The sequence below is a fragment of the Cygnus olor genome, chromosome 17, assembly GCF_009769625.2.
Source record: "Cygnus olor isolate bCygOlo1 chromosome 17, bCygOlo1.pri.v2, whole genome shotgun sequence".
In the NCBI taxonomy this organism is placed as follows: Eukaryota; Metazoa; Chordata; class Aves; order Anseriformes; family Anatidae; genus Cygnus; species Cygnus olor.
Genome location: NC_049185.1, coordinates 6999906 through 7015783, shown reverse-complemented (window position 1 = coordinate 7015783; position 15878 = coordinate 6999906). Strand labels below are relative to the sequence as shown.

Sequence of the window (15878 nt, the reverse complement as noted above, 5' to 3'; positions counted from 1 at the left end):
TTTGCACTTTGTGCAGTGGATGGTGTCCTGCATATTTTTAAAGAATAACTTTAGTTGAAATAATCTGAGCAAAGGCAATAGTAATAGATCTGCTTTCACAACGAAATTGATATCCATACCTTATAGTCTTACGGCTTTTTCTGTGTCAGATACATTTTGTCTTCTTTCTACTTGGACTATCAAATCGCACAAAGCTCTTGGAAACGTGCACTGGAGGATGCCAGCTTTTTAGATTAACACTGCTGAAGTTTTCCAATAGTTTTTATTTTAATTTCTTTTTTCCTTAAGGTCGGGCTCCTGACACCAAAGCTCTCAATTTGGAGACAGTTGGAGTGAAAACTAATTCTGAAACTGGAAAGATCATTGTGGATGCCAGTGAAGCTACTTCTGTTCCTCACATTTACGCAGTTGGAGACATAACAGAGGTACTGAGTCTACATAAACTATTTTACAATAACAGGAAGCCAGCTTTGTTCCTGACTAATAACTAGTCCCCAGATGTCGTCATGCTCTAGCATATATCTTAGTGTTTTGCTCTTTTTCATTTTGTACAGCTGTAGTGTTTATGCCCGCTACCTGGGTCAGTAATTTCCTTCACATGGATCTTGTGAAATATCAGAATTGGAGATTATTACTGATGTTTATCAGGGAATGTATCATTGGTCAGAGGCTCATAATAACGTCTTTATCACTTCAGTTATCTTTCTAAAAATGTTTTTATCACTTCAGGTGTATGATTTCATGCTGCCTTAATGCTGAGTGAAAGTAGTTCTTACCTTCTGATGTTGAATACACTTTTGGGGAATGACCACAACAATTCTGCTGAGATTAATCATATGATAGTATTTCTGCTTCCTGACATAACATGGTCTGGACAAAAGTATATGCCTCTAGAACAAGAAAAAGCCATTGCTTCAAAGGCAAAGGCATTGACTTCTGTCAAATGATTCACATGACTTGTGAATGTTTATGCCAAGTAAACATTAATGGTGGTGGTGTTTGTTTTTTTGTTTTTGTTCCTTTGATTTTGTAAAAGGAAGAGGTATTATTAACTTAAGCAAAACAATTTACTGCTTGTTACAGGTGCAAAACCAGAATTTTGTGACCTTAGTCTAGCACTCTTGTTGATCTACAGTTATCTGTAATAAGAATATTTTTCCCTGATCAAAGTGCACTCAAATTCTTTCAATCCCTAAATTTTCAGTTTACAGAAGAACTCAGAATTTCTACTCTAAGTTGGGCATCTTTGACAATGTTATAATATAATGTATGGCTGGATTCTGAACTGTACAGGTACAAGGAGGATGTTTTCATCAGCTGCTTACTGTTCCCAAAGAAATTGGGCAATAATATAGAATATAGAGACTGGGCATCACAAGATACAGAATTCTCATATCTGTCACTTAACTTAATGGAAATGAGCACATCCCTTCCTATTGAAGTTGCTTTTTATATATAGTAAGGCCATCTTTATGAAAGTCTGGTAAATCTAAATACTGTGGTGATACCCAAACCACATATATAGTATGATTGAGAGATCTTTTAAAGATTTCTCATTCTGCCACACACAAAGCTCCCAGGTGTTCTTGAGTTTTTGAAGAGATGTAACGGGTTACATAATGTCTTGGAATAGCCTGCAGATCCCTGACTGGATGCTGGAACAGTCGGAGACACTTACATCTCGTAAATCTATTGGTGATTCCTGACCTCTTTCCCTCTTTGTAGACGGGTGTCTTCCTGTCTGTCTCCATCTTCATGTGAATGACTTGCCATTTCCTTTTAAACTGTGTGAAAACTCTTTCCTGTTCAGCTATTTCTCCTTTTATTCATTGCTCTCCACAACTTCTCTGTACTATCCAGTCACTCAGAGAGAGCTTTGGGGTTATGTACAGATCTCCTTTCTTCTCTCTTCACATAGAGGTGCCCTCTGTGTTTGTCACTTCATGCTCTGGGATATTTCCTGAAGTCCACTTTCTTCTCAGTGACCTCTGACGCCTGCTCATCCCTGATATATGCCTTGGTTAGGCTTTCCACTTCCCAAACTATTCTTTTTAATTTAATCCAATTAGCAGTTGTTAGAGGCAGTGCTGGCAAGGTCTTAAGTTCTGTTGCTCACTTTGCTGCCAATCTGCTGTGTTATTTTGGGCAGGTCGTTTCCGTTTGGGTGCTTTTTGTATTCTGCCTTTTGAGGATTTAGTTGAGTTACAAATATAAAGTTGGAGTCAGGATGCTCTCATCTTTCCTATTCTGCATCTAGAAAATCATGTCAACATTTACTTGTCATTTTTGTTTTGTTGTTAAAACCTGGATTTCCTTTTCCTGTTTTTGTTCTTAGTAGTGCAGATTTCTGAACCTGTTGTGTAATATGCACTTCTAAATGTGTTAAGAACAGCAACACGCTTTTATACCGTGTACAGTTGGGAAAACTGGACAGTTAAATCAGTGCTCTGTAGAAATATTCTCAAGCTTTTGTCTCTATATGGGCTAAATATAGGGAATTAAGGGAATCACAATATAGTACTTACCCATTTATTGAGTTTAAAGATAGAAGGAACTATCTTGTCTGACTCCGTTACAATATGAGCTATGTAATTCCACTTGTTAAGCAATACAGTTATTTTGTTTGAATATCCAAATGAATTTTGTCTTTTGTAAAAGCAGAATAGATTTAGATAATAAGTTTTATTGGCATGGGAATCAGCAGTGGAACAGAGTTCCCATTGTTGGTGTTGGTGCACATCTCAGCTGGATACACTTGATTCTTCTGTGCGTATTCTTTAAGAACCACAAAGCTGTAGAGCTTGGCATGTAATATTGTCTGGGTGAGACCACTCAAGGGGCAGGAAAGGGAATTTTGTTCCCTGTGAATGAGCATCTGTGATCCCTAATATTATTTATAAAATAGGATTTCGTCTCTGGTGTCCCTGTCAGGATCGCTCATTGTTCTTCTCTCTACCTGCCAGATTTTCTTTGCTACCATAAAGTGCTATTGCTTATATGTTTGCAAGTAGTTCTCAACCTCTCCTCCTTCCTCCTTTACCAGGCCACACTGAATAGACACTAAATTTCTACTGAATAGCAAAAACTTTTTTTTTTAAATTCAGTGCCCTGGCTGAAAGGGGAGTAGTGAAAGAAGGGAAAGGGGAGTTTCATGATATGGTTAGAATGAGTGTTTTCATTTGGCAATCATACCCATCTGGCACAAATGGGAAACTATGTGTGCATGGGTGTCTTGTTGCACCCTTGTATGAAAAAATAAATCCTAATGTTATGCAAGCTGTTCATTTGGAGAAAGGGAAGGGGAAAAAAATACAACCTCCCAGAGGTTGGTCAGTCTGTCTACCATCAAAAAAAGATTCTCAGGCTTTGGCAAAAAGGTATTTTCAACTGACAGGTAAAACTGCATTTAGGCATTTTCATTTTCTGTAATCATGATGAGGATGACCAGGCTGGAATTTTGATGTGATTTTTTTTTTCAGTGATAATATAAGCTCTGTCTGTTAAAATCCTTCTTCTAGTGGTATTAATGTTGAAAAGCACGGCACGCAGTATGAAGAAGTTCTCTTAGAAGGAGGTTTATCATATGTGCATGCCACTCTACATCTGTCATATTTCAAAGGGTGTTGTAACAAAGATGTGTAGAGAAGGTGGAATGTACTGTATGTTTCTTTGAATAGAAATAAGACCAAAAAAGAGTCGTGTTAGAACAAATACATGGTACTTCAAAGCTTTTTAAACTCTCTTAGGAGCCATCTCGTTTAAATGTATAATACATTAGAGGATTCTTATGAACAATTTGTATCCATAATAATCATGAGGGTAGTTCTACACATGACTGCAAAGTGAATGTTCTTTTCAAATATTTACCAGGGAAGGACTTTAAGCCATTGTTTATGAGAAATTGGACTTTATCTGCATGGATGTTTTTGTAATTAGTTGGGTTTTATGGAATGCATAGCAGTGCTTTCACAATTTTATCTCTAGTTCCAATCTTCTATTCATTTCTGGAATGCCAAAACAACATCTGTATTTCCTGCTACAGAAATGATTGGCAGCCATGTTTCAGGCAAATGTGTGCAAGAAAAAACAAATGGCAAATTTCATCTGCTAAATGACATTTACAGACTTGAAAGTCAAAATGCTGGTTTTGAAAAACCATGACGATGTATCTTAGGGGAAAAAGGCATAGACTTACAGTTTTGTCATTTGTCGTGAGCTGTGGGGAAAAATAGGTTTGTCTTTGTAAACAGAACAGTAGTGTCTGTTAACAGGCTAGATATAATGTTTCGGTTTATTTTTTGCAATGAAAGTTTTAGCGTAAGGGGCTATTAGTATAGATAAAAACGCAAATGTGTTTTAATATGCAGATAATTGATACAGTATGTGTAATGTAGTAAACGGTAGCTAACACCATGTACAGAACTTATTTAAGGGAATATACAGAAAAGAGAAGCTGGGAAAGAAGAATGGTTTCCAGTAAATGCTCAAAAAAGGCAGGTTAATGAAGAAACATTTGAAAAACTTCAATGTATGTGGTGGGAAATCCTTATTTTGTTTCCTGCTGAACACTGTTTTTGAGGGCTTGCTGAATGACCAGCTCCAAAGTGGAGCTTTGCATAAATGTGGCGAGTGTTGGATCTAGATAGGACCTGTATGAAGCAAAATTTCACAGTCTTTATAAAGCATTCCTCATTGTCCTGCAAAGGTGTTGTTTTTCAGTTATGGCTTTCTTATGTCTCCATATCTTTCCTTCTAGACTTGTGACCCCTTTCCTAATCTCAGACAGGCATCTTGATACAGTCTTAGCTGAACTCTTAAATAACTTTTTTTGACTAGATTTATGAAGTTTTCTCTGGCTTATCAACTTAAATGGACTATTCTTCCTCAGGCTTCAAAAAACTTGCTTTGAAGATGCCATTCTTCAGTTTGCAAAAACTTCCAGCTTCTTTAAAACTAGCATTGGAGTTCTGATGCTCCAGTGGCGTTGTGTCAGCACTAGAAATTAGGATTCTGGCACATTGCTTGACCTGTTTGGATGTAAAAACTAGTCAGGACTTTTGGCTTGAATTGAAGCATGTCCTGGTCATATTCTGCTGTTATGTCATTTTTCATTTGCAGGAAGTTAGCATTTGCAAACAGCATCCTTTTCATGCCTCTCCCTAATGCCAGAGCCTGAGATTAGGACCAGTTCAAACTATAGGTTGCAGCGTGGGCAAAATAGTGTTCCTTTTTCCCAATCCAGGGCCAACATAGAGAGTCCATGTCTACAAATAGCAAAGTTTGCGCCTGTTGACTCCGTGTTCTGTAAAAATGCATCGGGCAACTTTTTAAAAAAAAGTTGTGGTAGATTTTAAAACACTGTTCCTTATACTAGTTTGTTTGTTTGTTTTTCCTGCTTTAAAAAGACCATGTAGTAAGCTTACTGATGGCTTACTATGGAAAGAGAGGGTGAAATGGATGGTTAACATGTTAACATCCTCTGCTTTTCAGGGAGTGACATAAGATGTGAGGTTTTTATACATTGATTGTAAGCATGTTTGGATGGAAATTATTAGTGCCTTCTCCATTTGGAGCACTGGCTGCTAAGCTGGAATTCCAAAGATTTGGCCTTCCTCTGCCCGTTGTCCCAGGAGAAATCCTTGGATGCTACTTCTCTTTTAGGTAAAACAAAGCTTTGTGCTCTTTTCTCAGGGCGGTCCTGAACTGACACCCACAGCAATAGCTGCAGGAAAACTGCTGGCTCAGCGTCTTTTTGGCCAGTCTTCAGAATTGATGGACTATGACAATGTGAGTTACTTCTTTTTTCAGTAATAAAAACAAATCTTTCTTTTTTCTTTTTTTTTTTTTTCTTAAAAGAGTATTTAAAGGAATTGTATTTTTCCATCTGGAATCTAGTTTTGACAGCCAAAACAGATGTGTGTGACAGAGCTGCTCTTCTCAGTCATGCAAAATTCTCCCCTGCAGCTGCTTCATATGGTTCACAGTAACACTTTGTATCCTGATGAACAGGTACCTACTACGGTTTTCACTCCCTTGGAATATGGTTGTGTTGGGCTGTCGGAAGAAAAAGCCATGCAGTGTTATGGATCAGATAATATTGAGGTATGAAAATATTTTTAATTTATAGCTTGTGTCAGAGTTGCACTATGGAAAAAATAAAAGTCCCCCAAATGCTGTATTTGCAGCTAGGGAGTTGGTGTCTTCAGAAGAGCTCAGGACTTTAAAAATATTGCAGTATGTCACAATGGAAACTATTACCTAGTGGGCTTAAAATTATTGGTTGTCTGATGGTTTTAACCTAGCTGCCATTTCAATAAATGATATTGCACAGCATCATTAAATAACAGTTATGTTCCTTTTAGTTGTCAGAAGTGCAGGTCAGGTTGTTTAGTCTAAGTTTTATGGATGTCCCCAGAAACATTCTCACAGGTTGTTCAATGTTATCTTTGTGGCTGAAATATCTTGATATGATGTGTGTGCATTGCATTTTGATGAAGAAACCTGATATGCCATATATTCACACCCAACCTTCTGATATGAGGATGAGATTAAGGTACATGTGGTGAAGAAATTCATAATCACTATATAGTAAGACAAAATTCAAACAAATCACACTTGAAAAGATATTTTGTTATCTTTATTCACTCATCAAAAAGAATGTCAGTATATGATGCAGTAATTTATGGAAATACAAAGTGCAGTAGTCTACTTCAGTTTGTTATTAGTTCTGATTTTAATGCTTTTGAAATATACCTCAAGTTTATACTTGAGTGTTCCAGAATTGTTACCTGTGTTTTTTGTTTAAAATAATGAACATGAATTAATGTGTTTTTCTATAACATTATCAAATATGTAGTAATAGTAATGGTTATAATATAAAACATCATTTCTTAATGTAATAGTACATTCTAATACAAATGTTACTGTTTTCCTTACCAGGTATACCATGCATATTATAAACCTTTAGAGTTTACAGTGGCTGAAAGAGATGCAACTCAGTGCTATATGAAAGTGAGTGTTGTGAGCTTTTAACTTGCTTTTAACTTAAAACAATATACGTGGTACAGCCAGCTTTGAGGAAGACTGTCTAGCAAAAAAAAAAAAAAAAGCACTTTCTGAAATGGTTGAGATCTTTTTTGGTGATAGCCTGTTTCTGTAGCGTAACTTCAAATATTTAATATTCATTACTTACTCCATTGCATCTTGAAAGTGCTTTGTAGGTATTAGCATTTTTCAGAGGTGACATTCTACTGATTGATACCATCTATGGGCTGCTGTTAAGGTCCAAACAAATATTCTGACTTCCATAGAGATCAATCTCTGCTTCCCCCAGTGAAGTTCTTAACTAGCTCTAGTAATATTTGAGGCCATCTCTTGTGAAAGTGTACAACCATTTAAAAAAAAGAAGCCCAAGGCTAACAAAACTAGCATAACTGTTCCCTGTCTTAGTTATGAAAATAAAAACCACCTGGTTTAGACCAAAATGTTGGATTTGAAGCATGTCTTCTAGAGCAATCCAATTTCTTCACTCTTCAAAAGTTCTGTGATACACTTGCCCAAAATAGAGAATCTTAAATAAGGTGAATGTATCTGATTGGTAGAATAATCATAGTTTTCTTTTTCATTCTTTTCTCCTAAATATACGGGAGCTGTCTTACTGGAATAAATGTAATAACTGCTGTATGTCCATCACAAATTATTATGCTATTATGATTGTGTTAAGTAAGGAATATCCATTGTTAATAGCTGTAACCAGTTTTTCTAATAATATTTTGTCACATCGGATTTTTTTAAGTAGCTTAGCAGCTTTGCCTTAACTATCCCAAGCACCATTGCAGCTAAGGGGATGCTAATTCTTTTAGCTATTCCCTTTGAATTGTGTCAATGAAAGTGAATATTTGAGAACAAAATAGTAATGGCATAATAAATGTTGGATGGCATTGAATATGGTTCTTGTTAAACTCCCCAAACAAACGAACAAACGTTGAACTTAGAATTTAACACTGTAGTGCAAGAGGGTTTTTTCTTTAAAACTTTTTCTATATTTAAACTACCATGTCAGAATTGCTGCTGTAACTGGGATTCTTAATGACAAAATCCAAGTCTTTACTGAGTAGCAGAACCAAAAAGATTAGTGATGATGTAATGCTTGATGGGATGCTATAGGGATAGACTGATTTTATTCTCATAACGATAAACATGATGTCCTTAAAGGAACAATTTTTTTTTTTTCAGTCAGTTCTCTGATAAAAGTTAAGTGCGCATTGACTCAGGCCTTCACAAATGCTTAGTTACTCACCCTCATCTTTGCTTGCTTCCAAGACTTGACTGCTGTTTAGGTTATGTGGCTGATGTGGTAAAAGCGTCTTGCCAAGCAGGCTTCTGTAAGTGTAAGGAATTACAAAGGCACAAAATATCTTATAATTGGTAGCGGTCATCTGTGGAAATACTGCTGGTTAGCTACCAAGTATACCTGCAAAAGCTCAGACACTGAAGGTGGTCCTTCAGTGTCAAGATGTCTGTAGTGTTGCAATTAAACTAATGAAGGTATTTTGAAATTTTCATACAAATGACAAACAGAAAAGTATTCAATATACCACAAATTGTTGTTGTCAGTGGCTCCCTGAAGTCTGAAAGAAATCCGCTAATAAAGCTTTGATTCAGGAAAGTGCTCAGGGACAAGCATAAGATCTATTGAAGTCACTAAGATTTAAGCAAGTGCGTAACTTCTTGGCACACTGGGAATTGACAGCTGAACTAGGATCTTGGGGCACTTCAGTTTCATTTAATTCAACTTCGTGCCTTATCTTTAGATGTTCTAAGAAAAGATTTCTGTGTAATGTATTGTTTTCAGATGGTGTGCTTACGAGAGAGAGAGCAACGAATCCTTGGCCTTCATTTCATTGGACCAAATGCAGGCGAAGTTATTCAAGGATTTGCTCTTGGAATCAAGTAAGTACAAAAGAATGTCTCTAGCTTCTAAAGCCTGCTTTTTAAGTTATTGTAAGATTATAAAAGATAGCTGCCTAGTTTTGGCAACACTATAAAGAATCCTTGCTTTTTGTTACTTTATGTAGTATTGCACATATTTCTACTAAAAATACTGCAGTTCTTCATTAAGATATACTGGATTTAGTTATTGTAATACCGGATATAGTTGAGGAACAACTGATGAAAATACATTGTTGGCTTGGTATTGTTAAAGCAAAAATTATAATTGTGCATTAACAAACTAATGTTAGTTTTCTCGAAGTGTAGCTGCTTTTGCATCCCATGCACAGGATAGGAAATTGCTGCATAGTTTTGCAAGTCCCTTTAAAAGGGTATTTGTGTTTTCCATTAAAAGCTTTCTTACACCTGCTGATCGTTTCCTTTTTTTTAATCTCATCTTTAAATGTGCACAGTCTGCTCCTTCTCCTTAAAAACTCAGCAAGGAGTTGCATGAATTTTAAGCTTCTGTGTATAAACCAACCAGTATGTGATAAGGTAAGAAGAAATATCTGTAGGATGATGGGAGAGGGAGGTACCTTTGTCTGGAACTGTCTGATAATTCCAAAAAGAAATGTACCCAAGTAGGTGAACTTTTGTGATTTGATCTGGTTCCTGAGTTTACTCAGATTTGAATGTAGGAGTGCACTTTTCCTCACTTGTACATCTATATTTTCACTTTGAAAGAGTAAGAAATGATTCCAGGTCCTCTCTGGTTAAAGGGAGCTGTTTTGCTCTCTTTTGTGCTAGACTTACTTGTTTTTCATTTCCCTTCTGACTAGTGGTTTACATCTTCAGAAATGTTGATCTGTATATTTACATTATTATAGTTTTTTAAACTCATCTTTAAAGACAATAATCTGGGTTTCAAGAAATGCCCTTCCAATTGTGGTACTAGCTCATTGCCCTAAATATCATCGCTATTTTATTGCAGTTTTAGTCATGCAGTTGTGAGTGACTAGCATAAATGAAAAGCAGAAAGGATTAAGAAGGCAGGACCGCAACTATCATGTGAGCAATATCTTGGAAATCATTGATTGCAGTGTACCCTGAATACACATTTTCAACATGTGTTTGTAGTCCACTAATTGCCAGTGGTATAGATTCTAGAACTACATTTTTTAGGATGTCATTGTTTTGAAGTTTTATCCAAAATAACCAGTGAAAAGGAAGCATATGAAACTGGAGTGCTTTTCTGCCTTTCCTGAGGGAAATTAAAGCTTTAGCCACAGTAAGAGGTTTTCAGCAGGTCAGATTCTTGTATTGGTTTCTATTGTATTTCACAAATCCAGAGTTTTCAGTGTGGAACACCCACTGTAAAAGCTGCTGTTCTCCATTGTCAAATATTAGGTCTCACTTCTGTTTCTCCAAAGGATGATTTTTCATCTTCACTCTCCACTTAGCACTCTGGTAACATCTATGCTCAGCGGTGGTTTTTGCTTGTTGGTGCTTTTTTGGATATATGTGGGACACCAGAAGACTTCTGTGACTCTTTTCCCTGTATTTTGTACAGACAGAGTACATTATTCCATAGACAGCTTGAAATAATTTTCACGTTTAAGTCCATTTCAGCTATTCTTACAGCATGACCTGCCAGGAATAGCAGCTTAAAGGAAAGTCATCAAATCTAAGAATGTTATTGGACAAGGAAAGGAATTAGGCTAGTGGGATTTTTAGCTCAGCTTTTTTTTTCTCTCAGATGATGGAATTTTTCCTCCTGCCTATAGCATTGATAATTTCAGTGTAAGCACTAGACTTTGTTGACAATCATAGAAGAATATTCTGGTATTACTTCCTTCATGAGATTGTTGCCTGCAGTCCTAATTTAAGATGTTCTTCCTGTGTATGCGTGGATATGTATGTATGTTTTTCCATCTGGAGTTGTTGAAACACATCTATGTACAAGAAAAGCTGAAGGCTGCAGTTTTGTCATATGTTTTTGCCATAGGCTCAGTTCCTACTTGGGATAAATTGCTTAATTCTCTCTGTCTCAACTCTTAGGACAACTCTTCTGTGCTTAACAGTGTAGTGCATTTAAATTTTGTTGTGCGAGTGCCTAAGAAATAATAAACAGCACTGAAGAATAAATGCTATTCTTCTACCTGATAAAATTGACAAGAGTGGGATTAGCTTGATGTTTTAGGACATTCTACCTGCTTCAGGTGAACAGTGTATGACTTTGTGGGTCTTTTTTTTCTTTTTGGTAGATGTGGTGCTACCTACCCTCAACTAATGAAGACAATTGGCATTCACCCTACCTGTGCTGAAGAAATTACCAAGTTGCATATTACAAAACGTTCTGGCTTGGATGCAACAGTCACAGGGTGCTGAGGTTAAATACCATCCCTGGAAAGAAGGAAAAAAAGCACAAAATATATCTGAAAAGAAAATGGACACTTGAGTTGAAACAGATGACTCAATGAAACTCAATGGCTTGAGTTCCAGAAATCTTTCTCATTCTTCCTGTAGACAGCTTTTTCTCACAGCCACACAAAGAAATGGTCTTTACACCAGCTTTAAAGCCAATGCAGTCGTGCTGTGACAAATCTCTCTTCCAAAGCGCATATAACTCTTCTCTTGTTAGGAGCCTGGGAATAATCACAGCTTTATGTATAAAAGTATATCTGAAATCATTAACATCTTGAGGTCTTCTTAAATTTAAACAGTTGTTGTCTGAGTTTCTATGTTGGCATTGCTGACTGCCAACAGAATTTTCTCGCACTGTTTGTGTACAGATGCCAGCCATCAGACAGGGCTTCCCTTAGAATTTTGTTGATGGTCCTTTCTCCTAAGTACTTGGATAGTTCATTACTGATCCTAATATTGAACATTGAATCTTTTTGCTCACTAGTAGAAGTGAGTTCCCAGTGTACGCAACAATAGGTAAGTAATCATCTTTTTTTTTAACCTTCAAAATGTAGTATAATATCTCACAAATTACCGCTTAAACACTGTATATTAAGCAATGTTGAAAAGTAGAATCAAAGCCACTAATAATCCAGCTCATGCAGCATTTTTTGTTTGTTTTAGAATGTGGAAGTCTGGCCGATGAAGTGGTGTATTTTCATTGGTTTTGGTTTTAATACTGTCTAACTGATGAGCTGGATTCTGCTTTTAAGTGGATTTAGATAAAAGCATATGTTACTGAAGGGAACTATATTAAACAGTGAACTCAAAAAGAAATGGCCCTGCTCAGAACACACATGGAAAATAATTATCTGCAAACTCTTTTTTCAGAGTATTGGCCAGAGTAAGAAAGCGTTAATCTATTGCAAGTTTCTTAATGCAAGTTTCTGATTATTTTCCTGCTATCCACAAGGGGGAGATGCTGGCTAATTTGTGGCAAGGAAAAAACAAAACTGATAGTGAAACTTGTTCTGCAGAAGCCTGTTAAATAGGTAGCGTGACAAAGCCACAACACAAAACAAACTTCATTAAATTTCAGTGTAAGTTGCAGTTGCCATCATGTTGATATGCATAGTCAGTTTCTTGCATAGTAGAATTGTACATGTAGGAAAGGGAGAGATCAGAATGTATACTTATGGCAATTAATTTATATCAGTGTTTTTGCATGTGTAATTTGATGTTTTCATAGCTGTCCTATGTTCTGCTCGCTACACATTTTGAAAGAGCAGTCTGATCATGCATATCTTTTACTATTTTTTCATTGACTATTTTGCTGCTACAGATTGCAGCATGATTGATTGATTTATTTCAAGTGTGAAATAGTTCTTTACTGTGAAAATTGTACTTGTCAGAGAAACTATTGCACAAAAATTGATCAGACATTCTAAAATATGTAGTAATAGCATTTATCATGCTCTTGTTTTCACTAGAATACTCTGTTTTTGAGGATTTGCTCTGACTTTAACAGCGACAAAAGAAATACTAAATGTTTTCTCTTCAAAGTTTCCTGATATTTCTGATCCATGAAAAAGGAAAGGCTGATGCAATTTGACTGCAAGTGGCATTCCCTATCAGATCTGCTGTTGCAATTTTTTTCCTATGAAATCATCAGTAAGCTTGTAATAGGAAGAAAAAAATTCTTTGAGTGGAAGTGTAGTCACAATACTACCTAAATATTGCCTTTAGAGGAAATGGTATGAAAACCCTACTAGGAGAAAAAAATTCCAAGCTGTAAAAATGTTTGTAGTAAATTATATTTTTGAAAACAATTTATAATATAAATTATAAAATATAAATTGATTTTATAATATTTTGAAACATTGAGATACTGAGCATCTCCGACTACAGAGATTTTGTGTTGAGAAACATCTCACCTCTGACTATACTCTAATGTGATGTGTGCAAAATATTTTTTTCCTACTGATTACCTATTATAGTTCCTTTTACACCCCTGAATGAAAATCAGTGGTCAGTCATGTGAAAGTGGCTTCTCTTCCCTGTCCTACTAATGCATCTAGTAGACTTTATCTGCCCCACAGACATATCAATGGAAAGATGAGTTCGTTTCATTCATCATAAAGTTGAAAATGATTTGAGACAACTAGTAAAGAGATCTCAAGGAAATGTGTCCTCAGTATATTTTGTGTTTGAAACTAAGGCCTGTCAGCATCCTTGAAATAATAGGAACTCTCTTGGTTTTAGAATTGTTATGTTGACTGCATGAAAACTGATCCTGTATCTTGAACTGCAGCCTAGTTCTCTTCCTCATTTAGTGGAAAATGTTGCCACCTGAAGTAAAACTAACTGTACATTCGCACCTACAGAACCCTAATGTCAGAATCAACAGTAAGATAGAAAAATGACTACTAGTGTGCTTTGTGCTTTTTTTCCTGAAGGATTCTTTGAGGAACTCTCCAGGGATGGTCCTTAAGAATTGTTTTTAAAAGCCTGACTAATGTCAATTGGAATGGCTGATGTATGCCACAAATTATTATTACATGTGAAAGTTAAAAATAATTTTAGTCGGGCTTTTTCTCCGGATGCCAGCTGATGAAGTCTTGTTTGTCAAACCACAGCATGGTGCAGACAAGTCTGAGCATTGCTGGGTCCCTCATATGTATTATCCTGATATTTATTGTGATGTGAATTAACAAATTAATAAACATTGTATTTTTTAGTAAGTGCTTGTATTTGGTTAATTTTGCACATATGGCTTCAGCTTGTAAAAGATTTATTTTTTGATCTTAACGCTGTTTCTCGTGGTTGAAGTACATGTTAAGGAAACTAGTAGTAGTAGACAGACTCAGGTCTGTTAATAAGGAAATGTTGATACCTGTTTGTCTCTGATGTGTAAACTGAATAGCCATTATTCTGGGCTGGGTGACCTTCTAAACTATTTTAAATTTAAATTAAGAGCATCTCTGGACACAGTAGATATGGTTTCAAATATTCTATTTATTCCAACTAATGAGGTCTAACAGGTATGTTCACAGTCCGTGTGTGTTGACGTGCTTTGTGAAGACTCATCAAGAGGTAACTCGGAAACTCCCCTGAAATGCAGTGCAGTCAGAGTGTTGTGCAGGGCTGCGCTATTATACATTTAGCTGTTTGGGTTTTAAACTAGAAAACGTAGTGGAAAAAATACATTACAGCAAAGCCAACTAATAGCTGTGGGTACTGATAGATAAAAACATTGGAAAATGAATGAAGAAATGCTAGCAATATAAGTTTAAAAACTCTGAGAAATTTCTGTCAGAAAAGAAGGGGGCTGCATTGTTTGAATTAATCTCAGATTTTTTTCTTTACATTCAGTTACTTTGATCAGAAGTTCCCATTAAGTTGGGAGATGCTGAGCTTTTGAAAACGGCTAGTTTAACGTTATTTTAGTAGCTTCCCTGGATTTGATACTGAGAAGGAATATGGACTTAACTACATTTAAAGTTATTTTTACTTCTACATTTTTACTCTGTTCTAATTTCCTGGAATGTTTCACTGCAGGTTCTAACTAATTAGGATAGCTAGGAACAGTGGCTAAAAAGGGAATAAGGTAAGCATTGTTCTTGATTTTTTTTCTCTGTATTTTCATATACCGTTTAATCTTGCAGCAAACAAGAATAACAGACAAGTATATAAACAGTGATCTTCATGAATTTATAAAATTGGGAATTGAACATACCACGTTACTTACACATAATGATAGCTTGTTCTCTACATTTAAGTTTTGCATTAAGTTATGCATTTTCATTTACATATGCATGTACTGTATGCCACTATACCTATTGGAAAACATTTCTACAGTTCAGATAATTCCAGATCAGGAGCTAGAAAAGTTTCAGTGCAGCAGACATGTTGCAGTATGGATCTATGTTGTTACCAGAATAACCATGCTAACAAACAAGTGTATTTCTAACCAAAACAGTTAAACATTGTACAGTTTCAAGTTTGAAGGCTTCTTTTCAGAGGGTCATGCTTATCCAACGAAGTAGGCAACTTTGTGCCCATCTAAATTGCCATTTTTCTAAATCCTAGTGAAATCAATGTACTAAAAGTTAATGTTAGCCGTTAATTTCAGTGGGATGCAAGCATGTGTCTTAAGTGCTTTGTTAAAGGGGAATCAATATAAGCATATGCCAAAATGTCTTTCATTATTACAGTTGGGGAACAGGCTGCAATTATGATTCAAAACATAAAAGATACAATAGACATCTATGATTAGGCAGTGAAATATGCCTTTAATAAGCATAGTGCAGACAGTTTGTTTTGCAATAAGTAAACTTGTATAAAATTCATTGACTTTTTCATTCTTTCAGATGTGTGCTCTCTTTTAAGAGAGTTTTTTGTGTTTTATGCACAAAGTTTTCCTGATGTTATTCCAGCAGAAAGGCTAGGTTTGCATACATTTATTCTAGTGCCAAACCTGAATTTTACTGGGAGGGGAGAAAAAAGAAGAGCAGACCTTTTTTGGTTTGGGGTATTTTTGTTTG

General features: G+C 35.9%; 1 protein-coding gene across 2 annotated transcripts in view; it reads left to right on the top strand.

Annotated features, from left to right (window-relative positions):
* TXNRD2 (thioredoxin reductase 2) overlaps window positions 1-14072 on the top strand; it is a 33486-nt gene extending 19414 nt beyond the window's left edge. For both annotated transcript variants that reach the window (XM_040576717.1, XM_040576719.1), the window contains exons 12-17: window positions 289-425; window positions 5692-5787; window positions 6010-6102; window positions 6940-7011; window positions 8855-8952; window positions 11196-14072. In XM_040576717.1, coding sequence (XP_040432651.1) covers window positions 289-425; window positions 5692-5787; window positions 6010-6102; window positions 6940-7011; window positions 8855-8952; window positions 11196-11319 — 620 coding nt within the window. In that variant the 3' untranslated portion in view covers window positions 11320-14072. The remainder of the gene's footprint in view (window positions 1-288; window positions 426-5691; window positions 5788-6009; window positions 6103-6939; window positions 7012-8854; window positions 8953-11195) is intronic.
* The last annotated feature ends 1806 nt before the right edge of the window (window positions 14073-15878 follow it).